The 15572-nt window shown below is 53.7% G+C and overlaps 1 protein-coding gene across 2 annotated transcripts; it reads left to right on the forward strand.

Moving 5' to 3' along the window:
- The first annotated feature begins 728 nt into the window (after nt 1–728).
- On the forward strand, nt 729–14017 carry SCN3B (sodium voltage-gated channel beta subunit 3). Of its 2 annotated transcripts, none has more exons than XM_032133940.1 (6): nt 729–947; nt 8076–8239; nt 9422–9647; nt 10552–10690; nt 11193–11289; nt 11727–14017. In XM_032133940.1, the coding sequence occupies exons 2-5, from the start codon at nt 8141–8143 to the stop codon at nt 11254–11256; spliced, it is 528 nt and encodes a 175-aa protein (XP_031989831.1). In that variant the 5' UTR covers nt 729–947; nt 8076–8140; the 3' UTR covers nt 11257–11289; nt 11727–14017. The 2 variants fall into 2 exon arrangements, with proteins under 2 accessions (XP_031989831.1, XP_031989830.1); XM_032133939.1 differs by lacking the exon at nt 729–947 and adding an exon at nt 6371–6612.
- The last annotated feature ends 1555 nt before the right edge of the window (nt 14018–15572 follow it).

Raw genomic sequence — 15572 nt, forward strand, 5'->3', positions numbered from 1 at the left:
GCCGGGGATGCGGGAATGCTGCCGGGGCTCTCCGGCACCGCACAGCTCCGGGAACGCTTCCCTGCGCCCGCAGCGGGACATGGATGTACACACACACACACACACGGGTGTGCTCCTTCCCGTCCCACGTAACCCCACCCAGGCATTTCTCCATCGAATCTCTCCTTCCCTCGGATTATTTGGGCTCGGGATGGAAACCTACGATGGCTTTAAATTGCTTGTTGTTGTTTTTTTCTAATTGTTTCTTCGTTTAAAGTTAATAAAACACCACTAAAATAAGCAAACTATAGCAGAATACCCAGCCAGGAGGAGGTGCCTGCTTAGACACTGAAGTGCCAGCAAGGAATTCCCTTTGGAAAATCCGTGTTTCGGGGGAAGAAAATGATATTTTAGAGGTTCAAGGCTCTGGGTAGCTTCTGCTGTTTTACACAGTGCCTTTAAATATGACCAGGGAGATGTTCCTCACTGACAGAAAACAAAAAACCTTTCGATTCTGTTGTGCTTAAGCTGGAAAACTGCCCTCCCTCGCCCTCCCTCGCCCTCCCTCGCCCTCCCTCGCCCTCCCTCGCCCTCCCTCGCCCTCCCTCGCCCTCCCTCGCCCTCCCTCGCCCTCCCTCGCCCTCCCTCGCCCTCCCTCTCTTCTGTGGTGTCTAATTTACTGCAAATGTGTTTGTCATTTTAGATGAAAGATGCTGACAATGTGCTACGAGGAAGACAAAGCTGGAAGCCCACAGATGGAGGGTGCAGAACGCAGCCAAAACCCAAAAAGTTTCTGTTTCACAATGGGAGAGCTGATTGTGCAAAGCAATAAGGGGCATCCAACCAAAAGTCTCCATTGCAAATTCTCCTGGTCTCTTAAGGGATTTGAAGATGATTTATGTCCATGTTTACTGACAGCTGGGAGGAGATTCAGCTTTAATCTTGTTTAAGGAAAAGCAGCAGCCAAGGTAAGACAGTGACATTTCCTGAACAAGCTTTTCTCCACAAAAATGCAATCGTCACACGGAGCTGAACTAATTGAGGCTCTTGAGTGTTTTACAAGCAGCGAGAATCCCGAAATTAAATGAGCAGATGTGAATGAATACGTGTGGCAACCTGACACGCTAATGGGTTTCCAACCAGTGCTGAGGTGAACGAGCTGAGGAGAGGCCTAAAAGCAAATCCGTGCAAGTGCCACCTCATTAGGCTGGGATGGGTAAAGCAGCCCTTCGGTGCCAGCACACACAGGCTCCCCTACCTGCACAGGCACTGCTTGATTTTCTTGGCATCCAGTCCCAGAAAACAATGCCCAAAAAGCACCTGGAGGGACACCAGGGCTTAGAATTTCCAGGATGTATACAACAACACTCCTCTAAGTACGGCCTGTATTAAAGCTCTGAGGGGAGAGAAAAAAAGTGTTTATTTAATTGATGACCACAATGTGTTAGCAGCGTGCAGGAATGTGCTCTGTGCTTGTCTTGGACATGGACACAAAGGCTTCTCTACCTGCACAGGCACTGCTTGATTTTCTTGGCATCCAGTCCCAGAAAACAATGCCCAAAAGCACCTGGAGGGACACCAGGGCTTAGAATTTCCAGGATGTATACAACAACACTCCTCTAAATACGGCCTGTATTAAAGCTCTGGGGGGAGAGAAAAGAATTATTTAATTGATGACCACAACCTGTTTGCAGCGTGCAGGAATGTGCTCTGTGCTTGTCTTGGACATGGAGGGGGGAATTCTGAGCTCAGCCTGTGGAGCGTGGCTGCTGTTCCAAGGAATCCCTGACCCTGCCAGGCCTCCGTGCATGCGCAGGCTCTGCCTGACGTGAGGCTGCTCCTCATCTGAGGAAGCATTTCCCTGGCTCTGGGAGGCAGGGAACGCTCAGGGAATGCTCACAGGCAGGGCAGGCTGCTCACAGGGGCAGCCACTTCTTGCTCACAGAGGGGAGGGCTCGCAGAAATCCAGCCCTTCTCGTTCTTTGTCCTGATGGAAAAACAATCCCCAGAGCCAAGGATAAATAGAGGAGGTTGAACACGCCTCTGGGTTTTCTCTGGGAGAGAGGGATGGCAAAGGCACCGTGACTTGTGGGCCCTCGGGGGAAGCAGGAAGGGAGAGCAGTAAATCAAGAACAAGCATGGTCTGTATCGAATGGAGAGAGGTCCTGCGGTGTGCTTGTGACAGAAAACACAGAGGCTGCTCAGGATGGAGCAGAGTTTTCAGGAATCGTGGGGATATTCACACCCTGCCACGTTCCACGGGGAGGTAGATCTGGCAAAAAAAAAAAGGTGCAACACAAATGCAGGCGGGTATTTGTGTGGGGAGAGCACGCTGGGCAGCAGAGGCACCCTGGGCACCTGCATCTTAAGGCATTAATGAGGACCTACCCTCTGGAATATGGGGTGGGAAGGGGCTGGAAACTGCAGATCAAGTCCCCAGCATCGGATCTGTGCATCAGCTGGAAATGCAGGTGTAAAGGTGTGTGAAGAGCAAAGCTGGAGCTGCCTCTCGTTTAGAACATTCAGAGGATCCAGGTGTTGGCAGGTACATGGTTTTAAACCTTAGGGTGTGGAGAGAAAACTGAATGAGCCTTTCCAACCCCCCGGGGCACCCCGTGAAGGCAACCAGAGCAGCCCTCCCTTGCCATGGATTTGTGTGGCACGGATGTTGGAGTGCGTGGGAAGGGTGCCTACATCTATTAAATCCAACATCTCTAAATTGGCATTCATTATCCTGTAAGGCTCCTCTGCAAACCCCTGCTCATTTCACCCTGGCTGGAGGCTGATGGGGGGGAGCAGCAGTGAGAAGTACAAAGGAGGTCTCTCGGTTTTGAGGCTCGGGGGTTGCAGGGCTGGGTGTGGGAGCCCTGGAGGGCTGGGCCGGCGGTCTGGGAGCAGCTGATGCCGGCGGTGGCCGTGCTCTGGCCCCCGGCAGCCAGGAGGGACCGAGCCGATGTGATGGGGATGGCAGAGGGAGCTGCCGACGTGGCCGTGCCAGGGAGCCCAGACACGCAGGGCTCCGTTCCCACTGCCCTATCCCAGCCTCAGGGACCATGACAGTGAGGGATTAGTGGGGGCAGGGTGCTGAAATTATTTTTATCTCCTCGTCTTGTTGTGCCTGTGCACAAGTGCCAGCCTTTTCAGCCTTTTTTTTTCTTTTTTTTCCTCCTGTGAAGCATTAACTGGGTGGGTTGCCATAGCAACTCCCGCATGATAACTTGGGCTGCTTCTTGCAGAGATTTCTCCCTCAACAGTCAAGATTTCTCTCTCTCAACGTTGCATCCCCTTCCCCATTTCCCCTGGAGTGCCAGTGCCCTCTGTGGTGCCCTAAAGGCCACCCCTGCCCTCTGGCCAGCTCACCGGAGGCACCAGGGCTGGGGCAGCAGGGAGGAGCAGCTTGTGCATCATGCTGGCGTGGGATGGGGTTGGAAGAATCTCTGCTCTCCATCGCTTGTGCAGTGCTCAAAATTAAAACAGGCTTGCAGTGTGACACCCCATTCATTTGCAAGTCTCCCTGAAGAGGGCAGGGAGGTGCTCGTTGCTTGTCCTAAACAGGCACGGGGTGACATTGGAGTGGTTCCCAGATTGTAGCAAGAGTGAAATGATCTTATCCTTTCATTCAGTCCCTCTGAGCGAGCCCAGGGAAGTTTGCTTTGAAAACAAAACCCAGCACAGGCTGTGGCAGGTTAGGAAACTGGATGGGCTACAGGTATTTGTTCCAAGTCACCTTGGATCTTGTCTGTGGTACAAGAAGCAGGCTCAAGGTGAAGAATCACAGGTGAAGAAAAAACCTCTCCAGAGCAGCAGAAGAGGCTGTGACCTCCCTGTCCTGTAACTTTTCATCTCAAAATCCACCCAAATCCAAGGCCAGTTTCACCTGAAGTTTTCTTCACCTCAGGGCCCCATTTCCCTTCTTTAAATAGCAGCTACAACGCTGGTCTGGAATGAAGTAATTGAGGCTGGTACATGAGTGATTCTGAGGGAAAGCTCATGACTTTTTCAGGATGTTTGCCACTGTAATTTGAATTGCTTGGCAGGCGGGTTCTGGAGTGCCTGGGGTTAGGGGAGAAAAGGCTTCTGTTTCTACCTGGGGAGCAGCAGGCAGGAGCAGACAGGGCTGGGGGGTCACTCAGTGGCTCTGACTGACTCAGTGTGGTAGAGCTGCTGCTTCCTCTTAATCCTCTTGGCCCCTGTGTCTCATCCCTGGCAGAAGTCTCCGTAATAGATGTAATTAGAGCTGCAGCAGCACAAACAGTGCAGCCCTGCTGATCCCTGCTCTGCATTCTGGCAGAGCACCTGGCTGCCTGGGAATAGCTGTGATTTCCATGGCGCTTTGTGGAACAGGTGGTTGTCAAAGGAGAGAGCCGGGGACGTTGTCCAGAAGCTTCTGTGCCCATAAAAAACCCACCCCCAGCACTCATCTGCCGTGCATGGGATGGATTGTTCCAGAAGGGTTAGGAGCAAATCCTCGTGGCTTAACCTGCCCTTCCCTTCGTGGTGTTGTGATGATAACAAGGGGCAATGGGACAAAAGAAATGGCTCAGTGTCCTTCGTGCAGCTCTGGGTATCATGTTTGCTGTTCTGTCTTCCCAGGGAGAAAAGTCAGATTTTAAGATCTCTGTATCCATGATGGACTTCTAAGGGGGGATTGGAATTGTGGTGCTGGCATCAGCAGCTTGCAAGCTGTTGGTCTCCCTGGTCACATCTGGCTGCTGGAGGTACATTAAATAGGTTTGAGGTTTTTTTGGTGGGTTGCTGGAAGAGTGCACAGGAACCCAAAGAAGCCTGGGAGCAGAGGGGACAGCGAGGACAACCTGACAGCCAGCATGTGGCTTTGGTCAGCCCCTGCTGGAATACTTCAGGCTGCAAAGGTTTCAGGAATCCCAGTCTGCCGTGGGCTGGAACAGGGCAGAGCAACCGGTGCAGTCAGCACCGTGAGGCAGAACAAGGGCTCAGGAGGGTGTCCTTAGCTGGGAATTACTTGGAGCAGTCACCAGAGCCTGTGAAGGGTGACGTGCAGGCAGCTGCTGCATGTGGCTATTGGCAGATGATGAATGCAGCCTGCTGACACAAACACAAATAGATGATGTCTAGAAAAAGTGTTGGCTTTGTTCTGTGCCCACTCGAGCAGTGTGGGGATCTGATCTCACGTGTGTGCCTTCAGCACCAAACCCCTGCGTCCACCCCTGGGAGGCCACGGAGCTGTGGCAGTGGCCACCACCAGCGGCGTGTGCGCAGCCGAGAGCCTGGGTGCAGCTGAAGCTGATGCTTTCTGCTGGCTGCAAACGTCTCTGGGTGGGTCTGGCCACCTGCACGCTGAGCTCTGGCACTGGCAGTTGCTCCAGTGTCACTCTCTGGTGGGGCTGGCCAGGTTTAACTCCATAGATTGTGCTGTGTATCGAGCTGCAGGTGCTTTAAAAGGAGCACACGGAACAAACGCTTCATTTCCCCCTCTCTGTCCACTGTGACCTTCAAAGCTGCAGAAGCTCTCCAGGGCATGGTGGCCCCCATCCAAGGAGAGAAAGCCCAGCCTGCTGCTGGCATTAAATTCCCTGGAATCAGACAGGAACATGAGGCGAGAGGATTTCCCAGTATTTCCAACTCTGACCTTCAGAGCTGTGCAAATGTTAGTATTAAACTTACTAGCAGCAGAGGCCTTTCTGTGACCCTGCAGGGATAACTCCCCCCATTTCCCCCCCCTTGGCTTTTTTTGGAGGCAGGACAGTGATGCTGATCTGTGGTGTTGATCTCTAGAGACAGGACAAGGAGTGAGGGCTACAAATGGAAAGAGGGGAAATTCAGATTTTGGGAAGAAACGCTGTTTTGTGAGGATGTTGACAGGGTGACCGGGGAGGTTCTGGCTGCCCCATCCCTGGACGTGTTGGAAGGTTGGATGTGGCTTGGTGGGAGTTGTCCCTGCACACAGCAGGGGGTGGGACTGGATGAGCTTTAAGGTCCATTCCAACGCCTTAACACCCCACGATTGTGCGATAGCCTCTGTGTGATATGTCTCCAGCCAAGCTGGGCGCTGCCCGCGGGACCCCCGGAGCCCCAGGCTGCTCGAGCTGAGCCGGGAGGAGCCCGGCGCGCCCGGGGCCGGGGGAGGCGGCCGCGCATGTGCCGGCCGTGCCCCCCGCCCGGGCTGCTCCAGCATCCTCGGCATCCTCCCCGCCGGGCGCTGCGCCCCGCAGCCCGCGGAACAGCAGCGCCGCGGCCGCGCCCCGCGGAGCCGCTCCCGGCGCGGGGCACCTGCTGCTGCTGCTGCTGCTGCTGCTGCTGCTGCTGCTGCTGCTGATCCACCGCCGCTGCCGCTGATCCACCGCCGCTGATCCACCGCCGCCGCTGCTGCTCCGCCCGCGCCCTGCGCAGCGCCGGCCGCGCCCGCGGAGCCCCGGAGCCGGCGGAGCTGTCCGGGCCCGGGCTCTGTCCGTGGTGCTGCCGCCCCCGCGGCCGAGCGCAGCCCCCGGACCGCGCCCGGCCCGGCCGCTCCTCGCCCGGCATCCTGTTGCGCCGGGAGCACGGCGAGCGGGGGAAGAGCATCCTGCCGAGGAGCCTGAGCGCCGGCCCGGCTCGGAACAATGGCTGCGCTGCCGCGGCTGCTCTGCGCGGCCGCGCTCGCCCTGCTGCTCTGGGGTAGGTGCTGCCGTTCCCTGTCGCCTCCACCCCGGCACCCCTGGGGCTTGCGGCTCTCGGGATGCTGCCGTAAAGAAGGGAGAATGCTCCCTTCACGCCTGCCCTCCGAGTGGCTTTTTTTGTTGCCGTGAGAAGGGAATTACGCTCGTGCAGAGTTAGTGTGAGTGTGAGGGAGTGAACGCGAGCGGAGAAAACACCTCAGTGCCGAGCAGAGTCACGGCACGAAGCATGTGCTGGTCCCTTACTGATTGCTGGTGGTCTGGGGTTTGCAGCGGGATTTAACATCGAGCTGCCTCGGGGAGGGTGTGCAGCCCGCTAAGCGCTGGTTTAGTGCCGGTTTTCCGTGCAGTCTGTGTAAACTGGAGTTAATCAATCGATTGCAACTGCAGTTTGATTCCTGCCATGGGAAAAGGTTGGGCGGTTTTGCCACATTTAATGCGCGTGTGCCTTCAGCCCTGTGTGTGGGTGCCCGTCTGTGTGTACAGATTTCCTTTCTCAGAGTAAAGCAGGATCCAGGAGCTTTTTCCTTATTTTTCCCTGAAAGCTGCTGCTGCCCGTGGAGCTGGTAGTACAGGAGACCTGGAACCAGGCTGCTTCCAGGAATAGTCCCGGGATAATATGTTGCTTGAGAGAGTGGGTTAATGGTGCCTCAGAGGCTGGGGAGGAGGGAGCAGCCAGCAAAGTCAGCGTCTGGGCTCTGGAGACAGCCTTGGACAGACAGAGCCTGGGATTGTTTAGCCCAGGGGACAAATGTCAGCAGGGATTTGGTTGGAGATGTCGTACTCAAACGATCCCTTTCTGCTCGAGCGTGTGGCTTCACATGCAACGATTTCTGCCCTCTTTGCAAGAGCAGGATTTGAGAGTTGCCAGCGTTAGCACAGCTTTGATTGGAAGCGTTTTGAGCAGGAATGCCTGGGAAATCAATAACTCCTCCCGCTGCCAAATTTACTCCTGTCCAAGCCCCTTGGTTCCCAGTAGTGCCCATGGAGCCCAGGGACAGGAAGGGAGCTGGACCCTCCCAGCTTTTGCTGAATTAAAGCATCCAGACCTTCCAGCTTAGCACAAAGAGTGAGCTGTTCCTCCACTCTGGAATTCTGGGCTGCCCCTCATCCCAGACTGTAATTGCTGCTCTAACAAGAGCATGCCCAGCATGCATGGGAGGGAATGAACAATGCCTTTAAAGTGGCATTAATTACCAGGGAAAGATGAAAGTTATGGCAAAGCAGATGCTGGGAGAGGTGAGTCTGTGTGAAGTGTTCACCCTCTGTTAATTATTATGAATTATTAATATCTCAGAGAAGGAAGCTTGGTAAAATCTGACATTTGAGACTTAATCTGTTATCAGGCAGTGCTAGTAATAAATCAAACCATTTCCACTGGGGACATTAATGCCAAGATGTGAATAACTGATGTTTCTCTAATTCTGTCTTAATGTTTCTTTCTCTGCTGCTCCTCTCCCCCAGCTGGATTTTGTTCCTCAGTGTGTGTGGAAGTCCCATCTGAGACAGAGGCTGTCCAAGGGACTGACATGAAGCTGCTCTGCATCTCCTGCATGAAGAGGGAAGAGGTGACGGCCACCACGGTGGTGGAATGGTTCTACAGGCCCAATGGGGGAAAGGATGAGCCTGTATGTATGTCTGGCACCCAAGCCCTTTCCATTTCTTTCCTTGCTTATCCCATTTCCACACCTGGCCACAGCGTGAACTCCTGGCAGGAAAAGAATCAGTTCTTGAGCTCAAACATTTGGGCTGTAGATTCAGCAACACCAATTTCCAGTCCCATTCCTTCAGTACCTCAAGCTCAGTATCTAAGGATGTCAGATATGACTGACACTTGGTACCCTTGTCTGAATCAGTTCTGAACCCCAAAGCTGTTCTTTTGGAGGTCAAATTGGCCTCCAATAAATCTGCAGGACAGGATTTACTTCTTTTTGCCTCAGAGAAAGCAGCGTTATCCCGACTGTGGGAGGATCTCTGGGAGTTGCTCTGGCTCCCTGACAGGAAAAGGTAAAATTGATTTTCAGAGTGAATCAAAATGGAAATTGGACAGATAAGGGGCAGCTGGAATTCAAGAGAGAATGGTAAAATGGAGAACAAGATAAAGGCTGAGCTCACATTTCTTTAGCTATTTTATCTGGGGTCTGAAGCATTAAATCAGTGTATGTGATTGAGCAGGGCTGGGCAGGATGACAAATATTCTCCTTCTGTCTGAGAACTAAAGGGGCCAGGCTAAGGAATGAGATGGGAATTCACTTCCAGTGCCCTGGGTGATCTATTTGCCAGTGGCAACCCAAAGAACACCAACCAAAGTGAGCTGGGGCGGGCAGGGCCACGATGGGGACGGTGCTCAGCCAGAACGTCACACGGTCATGTTTGTCCTGCAGCACTTCCATCTCAGCTGAACATCCCAGGGCTTCCCAAAAAGGGCTGTTTGTCTTCACTGGGTATATCCTGTGGTTCTTTGCACTGACCGACAGGCACTTTGCTGGCCACGACAACTACAGAATCCCAGTTCTTAGTTCCGTGGCTGATTTTTTGTGTCATTGTCCACGTGTGGCTGTGTTTTGCTGTGCCTCAGTTTTTCTCCCTCTCCGATGGAGATATTGGATTCCTGATAACTCATTTTCCTGTCTTTTGTGAAGTCACCTGATATTTTGAGGCAAAGGATGATGGAATATGAATAGCTGCTGTTACCAAGGGAGCTCAGCACATCCCTGAGTGTAGCTAGAGGGGGATGCTGTCCCTGGCTCATGCCACGGTGTTGTCCGAGGCAGCGATTAACCAGAGCACCCTTTCCCATTTCCTCACAGATCTACGAGCACAGGAAGATGAACCACGAATTTCCAAGCCGCTTCAGTGGCCGGATACAGTGGAATGGGAGCAAAGACATGCAGGACGTGTCCATCACTGTGCTAAACGTGACCCTGAATGATTCAGGCATCTACACCTGCAACATCACCCGCGAGTTTGAGTTTGAGATCCACCGGCCCCTCTTCCAGAGCTCCAGGGTGATCCACCTCACCGTGGTGGAGGAGGGTAGGAAGGGCTGCCAGAAAGTGTTTTGTGCTGTCACTGGCCGTGGGTGTTGTCACCCGGGGATAGGGTTTGTCACAGCACCGCAGGAGAGGGTTCTGAGTTTGTCAGCAACAAACGCGGGGCTCAGGAGGAAAAACCTGTCCCTTGTTTGACGGCTGGAGGCTCTTTTTAGGCACGGGCTGGTTGTGTGCGACTGCGGGAAGGCACGATGAGCTGGGCACAGCTGGGCACAGCTGGGCAGGCGCGAGCAGAGGTTTCCAGCTCCTCCCGTGGCGGCTCTGGGATGCTACAGCAACGCCTTTCCCAGGGAGCCGCAGCGTTTCCTTGCTGCCGCCCCCTCCCTCCTGGAACAACGACTCATTCTCCATTTTGATACCAGTCTCCTGCTTCTCCTGCTTCCCTCTGGAGTGCTCCCGAGTCTTTCTGTTCCTCTTGGTGTTGCTGGGTTCAGTGCTGAAATCCCGGCATGTTACAGAGCACTGGGAATTCTGCTGCTCTCTTCAGAGAGGGGCGCGAGCTTTTAGCCCTTTTGTGTGCCCTGTTCCCCTCCCTCTCCCCCACAAGCACCTCGGTGTTTTGACCCCTTACAAATCGCTGGCGGCACAACTGAGCCGAGTAACGCCAGCGAGTGGGACACGGGGAGGAAACAGAGCGTGAAGAGAGGTGAGCAATCCGTGAGGATGTGGGGGTGGCACAGACAGGGCTGTGCATGTTGGATCCCGCTGCAGACACGCACTGGGATCCCTGCCTGTTGCAGTTCCCTCTCTTTTGCCCCCTCACAGCCTAAAGGCACCTGGAGATCTCTGGCAAGGCGGGTTAGGAGGGATGACACAAGGGTGGAAAGCGTCTGTGGAGCTGCATGAAAATGAGATGGGGTTATTTAATATTTTCATTGTATCAACAGCTGGAGAAGACTTCACCTCCGTCATCTCAGAAATCATGATGTATATTCTGCTGGTCTTCCTCACGCTGTGGCTGCTGATTGAAATGGTCTATTGCTACAGGAAGGTCTCCAAGGCAGAGGAGGCTGCCCAGGAAAACGCGTAAGTGTGGAACCCCTGGAGATGAGATCTGACCTGCAAGAGCTCTTCACATTTCCCAGAGCAGACTGCAGGAAGACTGAACTTTGCTATGGCACGGTCTGGTTGGTGTTTGCTCTGCCCAAAGTCCTCGCAGTGTTTAGGAACACCAAGATTGTGCCCCCTTGCGCCACACACCAGGGAGGGAGTGCACGGTGTTCCAGGGTGGCCCGGTTTGGACCCTGTGGAGATGCTCTCCTGGAAGGTCTGGTTTCATCCTGGCCCATTCCCATCTTTCCAAGCACTTGCCTTGGATTAGAGCACTCTTTGTACATAGGATGGCTGGGTGCGTAGGATTTCAGAGCAGGGTAGAGTCGGTGCTTGCTCCTGCCAAGGAGCTCCTACTGTGAGCATCTTCTACAGGTGACGTTTGTTACCTCAGAGGTGCTGCCAGGCATTCAGCAAAAGTGAGTTTACCCAAACTGGGGTTTACACTGAGTGCTCTCCTCCTTCCCTCCAACTACAGGACAGACTATCTAGCAATTCCATCAGAAAACAAGGAAAACTGTGCTGTGCCTGTGGAGGAGTAGCAGAGAGGAGTCAGCGGAGCGAACGGCACCAAGGTGGGTGATGAGAAAATGGTCACTGCTCGTGTCTGTCCACCCCTCAGCCTCCCTGTGGTGGGGCTGGAAACTCCTGGGCTGTGGCTGCGCTCCTCTGGAGCTTCCCCGGTGACCTTAGAAGCAATACAGGTGTCTTTAGGTGTGGGGTGTACTTGTATCGCTTGAACCCCCAAACCAGCACGGGCCATGATGTATTTATGCCTCCTTTGCCCATTGCTGTGGAGTTGGGAATCTTCATTTTCCCCTGCACAAGGGCAGCTGTGCCCATGAGGACTGTCAGGGCTCTGTCTCCAAAGCAAACATCTAGGAAGGAGTTTGTGTGCTAAAGATTAAAACCTGGATCTTTTACTCTCTCGTTCACCTCCCATCAGTTCCTGTGCTAACTCTGTTGCAATCCTCACTCCAGTGAGCTCCAAGAGGAATTGTCTCCCTTGCAGGGGCTCTGAAGACAGAAGGACCATGCCACGCCAGCCAGGTTTGAGGGGGAGCTCTGCGCCGTCGGGAGGAACACAGGGAAGTGTAAATTCTCTTCCATTTGCCTTGGACTCTGTACAGCCTTGACTTTGGCCCCATGACCCCATCCCGAGTGCCAGCCCGCGTGCTGAAGGACTCCTCCGTGGAAGCACGCTGAGCAAATGGCACAGGGGTGTGGGCAGCACGGCTCCTTCCCCAGTTTCGGTTCCATCATCACCTCAATGGCTTTGTAAATGTTACCTGTCACTTCTCAGCTGCTCTCACCACCACCTTTATTTGCTAAATACGCTACTTCTCCATTGCAGAGGTCAAGGGTATGTATGGCACGCTGCTCTGAGCTGCAGGACTGCAAATGAGGTTCTCTTAGGGGGTTATTCCACCACATACTGTGGCCCAAGCAGTTTCACTGGTGTTCAAACAGGAAGAATTTAATTAATGAATGAAATCACTCTGGATTTGGGGCTGTCCATGCACAAGCAGAATAGGGTGAAGACTGTAATGCACTAGAAATGTGTAGTGAGGACAGGTCCCTGTGCCACGTTCACACTTTCTTCTGGAGGGGATTGAGAATCCGGATCCTGAATTATTCCTGCTGGGAAGCAGGATGACGTAAGTATGAGAATCCCCTGCGTCCCTCTCATTTATCAAGTGTCAAAACGCTCAGCTCCTTCCACCTGCCTGGCACAGCAGGTTTGCTCCTGGAGTACACAGCGGCAGGAGGAACCTGCAGAGCCATGTCCTGCAGCAGCTGGCACGGCAGCAGGACAGGGTACGGGATCCACCTTTTCCTGGGAAACTCCGGAAAGGAAGGCAGCCTCATGCTGGCAGGCAGGAGAAATAAATAGGATGCAAAGCCCTCACAGAAGGATGGCAGCCGAGTAAAATGGTTGTAGTTTTTGTAACTGTGACAGTTCTCCGGTGCTGTAGCAGCACCATCTAGAGGGATGGACAGAAAACACCCACTTTGCCCGGTTAATCCTAATTCTCTCTTGTGGTAATTAATCACCAGTATAAATAGTCTGCATTCATCCTAAATGATCCCCTGCTGCCCAGGAATCACCCTGGAAATCCCTACGCAAACTTACCTTTTCTGAGGGTTAAGCAGAGTAAAATTCGTTTTCTGTCCTTCAGTGTAGATCAGTTGAGCTGAGCAGCTGGGATTGGAAGGGGGGAAAAGGCAGAAACGTTGGCCAGGGTGGAATTCTGCTGTTAGACCAGGGCGGGAAGCTCTGGGTTTGTTGTATGGCAGAGGCTGTGACATCCCTGCTGCAATGGAGCCTGTGCTGCTTTGCCAGAGCTGACAAGTTCTGCTCCACTGACCGCTTGTAAGTAGTTCCAAAGTGCTCGTGACTCCAGGCATGCTCCCCGCCCACGGAATCCCCTCTGCTTTGTTCTGCTGCTTTTTATGTGTTTGCTAAAATCATGGAAATTACCCCGTTTGTAAGTCAGGCCCAGGCCAGATTTCCAGCTGGCACTTGTTCAAAATCCTTTTTTCAGACTGGGTGTCAACTTTAGTAAACTACTCCAGTGTAGTGTTGGTAGTAGGATTGCTCCCAAACCCAGAGCCAAGCCTGGCAAGGGGAGCACATTTTCCAGACGAAGCACACTTGTAGTCTGGGCACCAGTTCCCAAAAAACCTAACATCCAAAAGGGATATCCAAGCAGCTCCTCTTTGAATTCAGCTGGATCTCATCTTTTTCCCTATCCCACTTTGCCTGGCAGAATCCTGAACTCAACAGAGGAGGGACTGGGTTGTAACTCTGGAGTTTCCAGCACTGGCCATGGCACTGAGCCCATGGTGATTTTTAGGACACCTCTCTCCCACTTCAGCTCTGCTCCTCAGTCCCCGTGAACCGTGGATCACCCTCTGGTGTCACACTTCAATGAAAAAGGGAGTGAACCCAAGAACTTCTTGAGAGCTACCTCAGGTGGCAAAGAAGGGCCATCCCCTTGTCCCGCACCTCCCCGTATCCCACAGGCATCTTCTGCAGATGCTCTTCTTTTGGACAAATCTTTCACCTTTCCAGTTCCTGCAGACAGGGGTGACCATGGCCACGTGGCGTTCCAAGCAGAAGGAAATGGGGTGCAAAGTCTTGCTCAAGGATCTCACAGGGAAAAATGGATAATAATTAAATACCAGTGATTTATCAAGACCTGGAAGAGATGCTCCCAGCAAAGACTCTGTGTGTGTGTGTTTGGAATGGGAGAGGGGACTCTGGAACAGGCAGGATAATAAAGAGAACAAAGAGCCACGCTGGTTGTTGGATAGATTTTTTAATTGATACCGTACTTCCATGGTACTAACTACTTACACAGGGTTTGGCTGCAGAGCCTGTACAATTCCAGCACGAACGTTCCAGTATCGTTTTTTAACCGCAGGGTTTTTTTTTGTTTTTGCGCACAGCGCAAAGTTTCTGACAGTTGGGACAACTCCTAAAACAAACCCACAATCCTTCCCCCACCCACCCCAGAGTCACCTCAGCCATCAGCCCCCAGCTCCCCAGGCTCTGGAGGGGATTCCAGGAGGGAAGCACGTGCCTGTGGTGGTCGTAGGACTCTCGTTCATCGGCAGCTGCGCACAGGAATTGCGGGATCCAGGTGGGGAGAACACGGCCCAGGGTTTTAGCAGCTTTCTCCAGCCCTGGAGCACGTGGTGGGAGATGACATCCCAGGGGAATGGTGATGTCCCAGGTGCCACGGCCACGCCAGGCCCCTCGTGGGAGGTTGTAACGCTGCCACTGCTCTGCTGCTCTTCCCTCCCTGCACGTCCAGCCCAGAGCCAGGTCGGTGCTTCCATCCCTGCTCTCCAAGGGCCATTTCCCAGGAGGTGGGACTGTGGAGGTGGGGATGACGTGCGTGGCACAGGCTCCACCTCTCTGCTGGATGGATGAAGCTGTAACAGCCGCTCTCCCAAACCCCAATGTCCGCCGGGGACGCGGCTCCAGAGCCTGAGCTGCACATCGGGGTTTATTCCCTACCTACTCTCAAGGTTGGGGTCGGGGAAGGTGGCCTTTAACGTCAGCAATGGAATTGGCCTAAATGAGTGAGGTAACAGAAACGGCCAGAGGAGGAACCTCCCCAAGCCATGTGCAAATATAATTCCTTCAGCAGAAGGAAGTCCTTTTCCCTACTGAAAAAAAATAAAATAAACCACATTCACTTGAAGAGCATACAGACTGCAGGAGGGGAAGGCAGGCAGGGACAGCACCAGGTCAGACCATCTGTGACACAGGGAATGATTGTCCAGCAGCAGAGGTGGGAGGGGACAGGGAAAAGCCAGAGTGAGCACTGCAAAACGTGTGGGAGAGGAGGAGGGCATGCCATGCCACGGATCCGTGCTAGGAGAAGCCCATGCTATCTGCCTAGATCAGGGAATGGCCTCAGTCAGCAGTGGCCCAAGACACGAGGAGATTACTTGGCCAGTGTGCACATCCAGAAAAGGAGAGGTTTTATGGCACAGACAGACTCGTGCTGGAGACTGCAAAGCGCAGAGATCAGAGCATGTCCGGGGGAAGGGGCCAGGAAATCAGCACAGGAACCACACTGGCACAGGTGTTCTGTGAGCCACGGCCCTCGAGGGCTTGGGTTCCAGTCTCTGTTCCGAGCTGTGTTGTAAGCAAGCCCCTGCCAGGTATTTTAAGTGGTGCTGAGACTAAAAAGACTAAGCCAGAGTCCAGGTGGCTGTGCCACGGACCGTGTTGGTGGCAGCCTGGCAGAGATCCTGTGGGAGAGCCCCTTGGACCTGGGCAGGCAGTGCAGGAAGCACTGCTCTGTCAGGAGCTGGGGATGGCAGCAGCTGCCTGGGCAGA

The sequence above is a fragment of the Corvus moneduloides genome, chromosome 25 (assembly GCF_009650955.1).
Source record: "Corvus moneduloides isolate bCorMon1 chromosome 25, bCorMon1.pri, whole genome shotgun sequence".
NCBI classification, from domain to species: domain Eukaryota; kingdom Metazoa; phylum Chordata; class Aves; order Passeriformes; family Corvidae; genus Corvus; species Corvus moneduloides.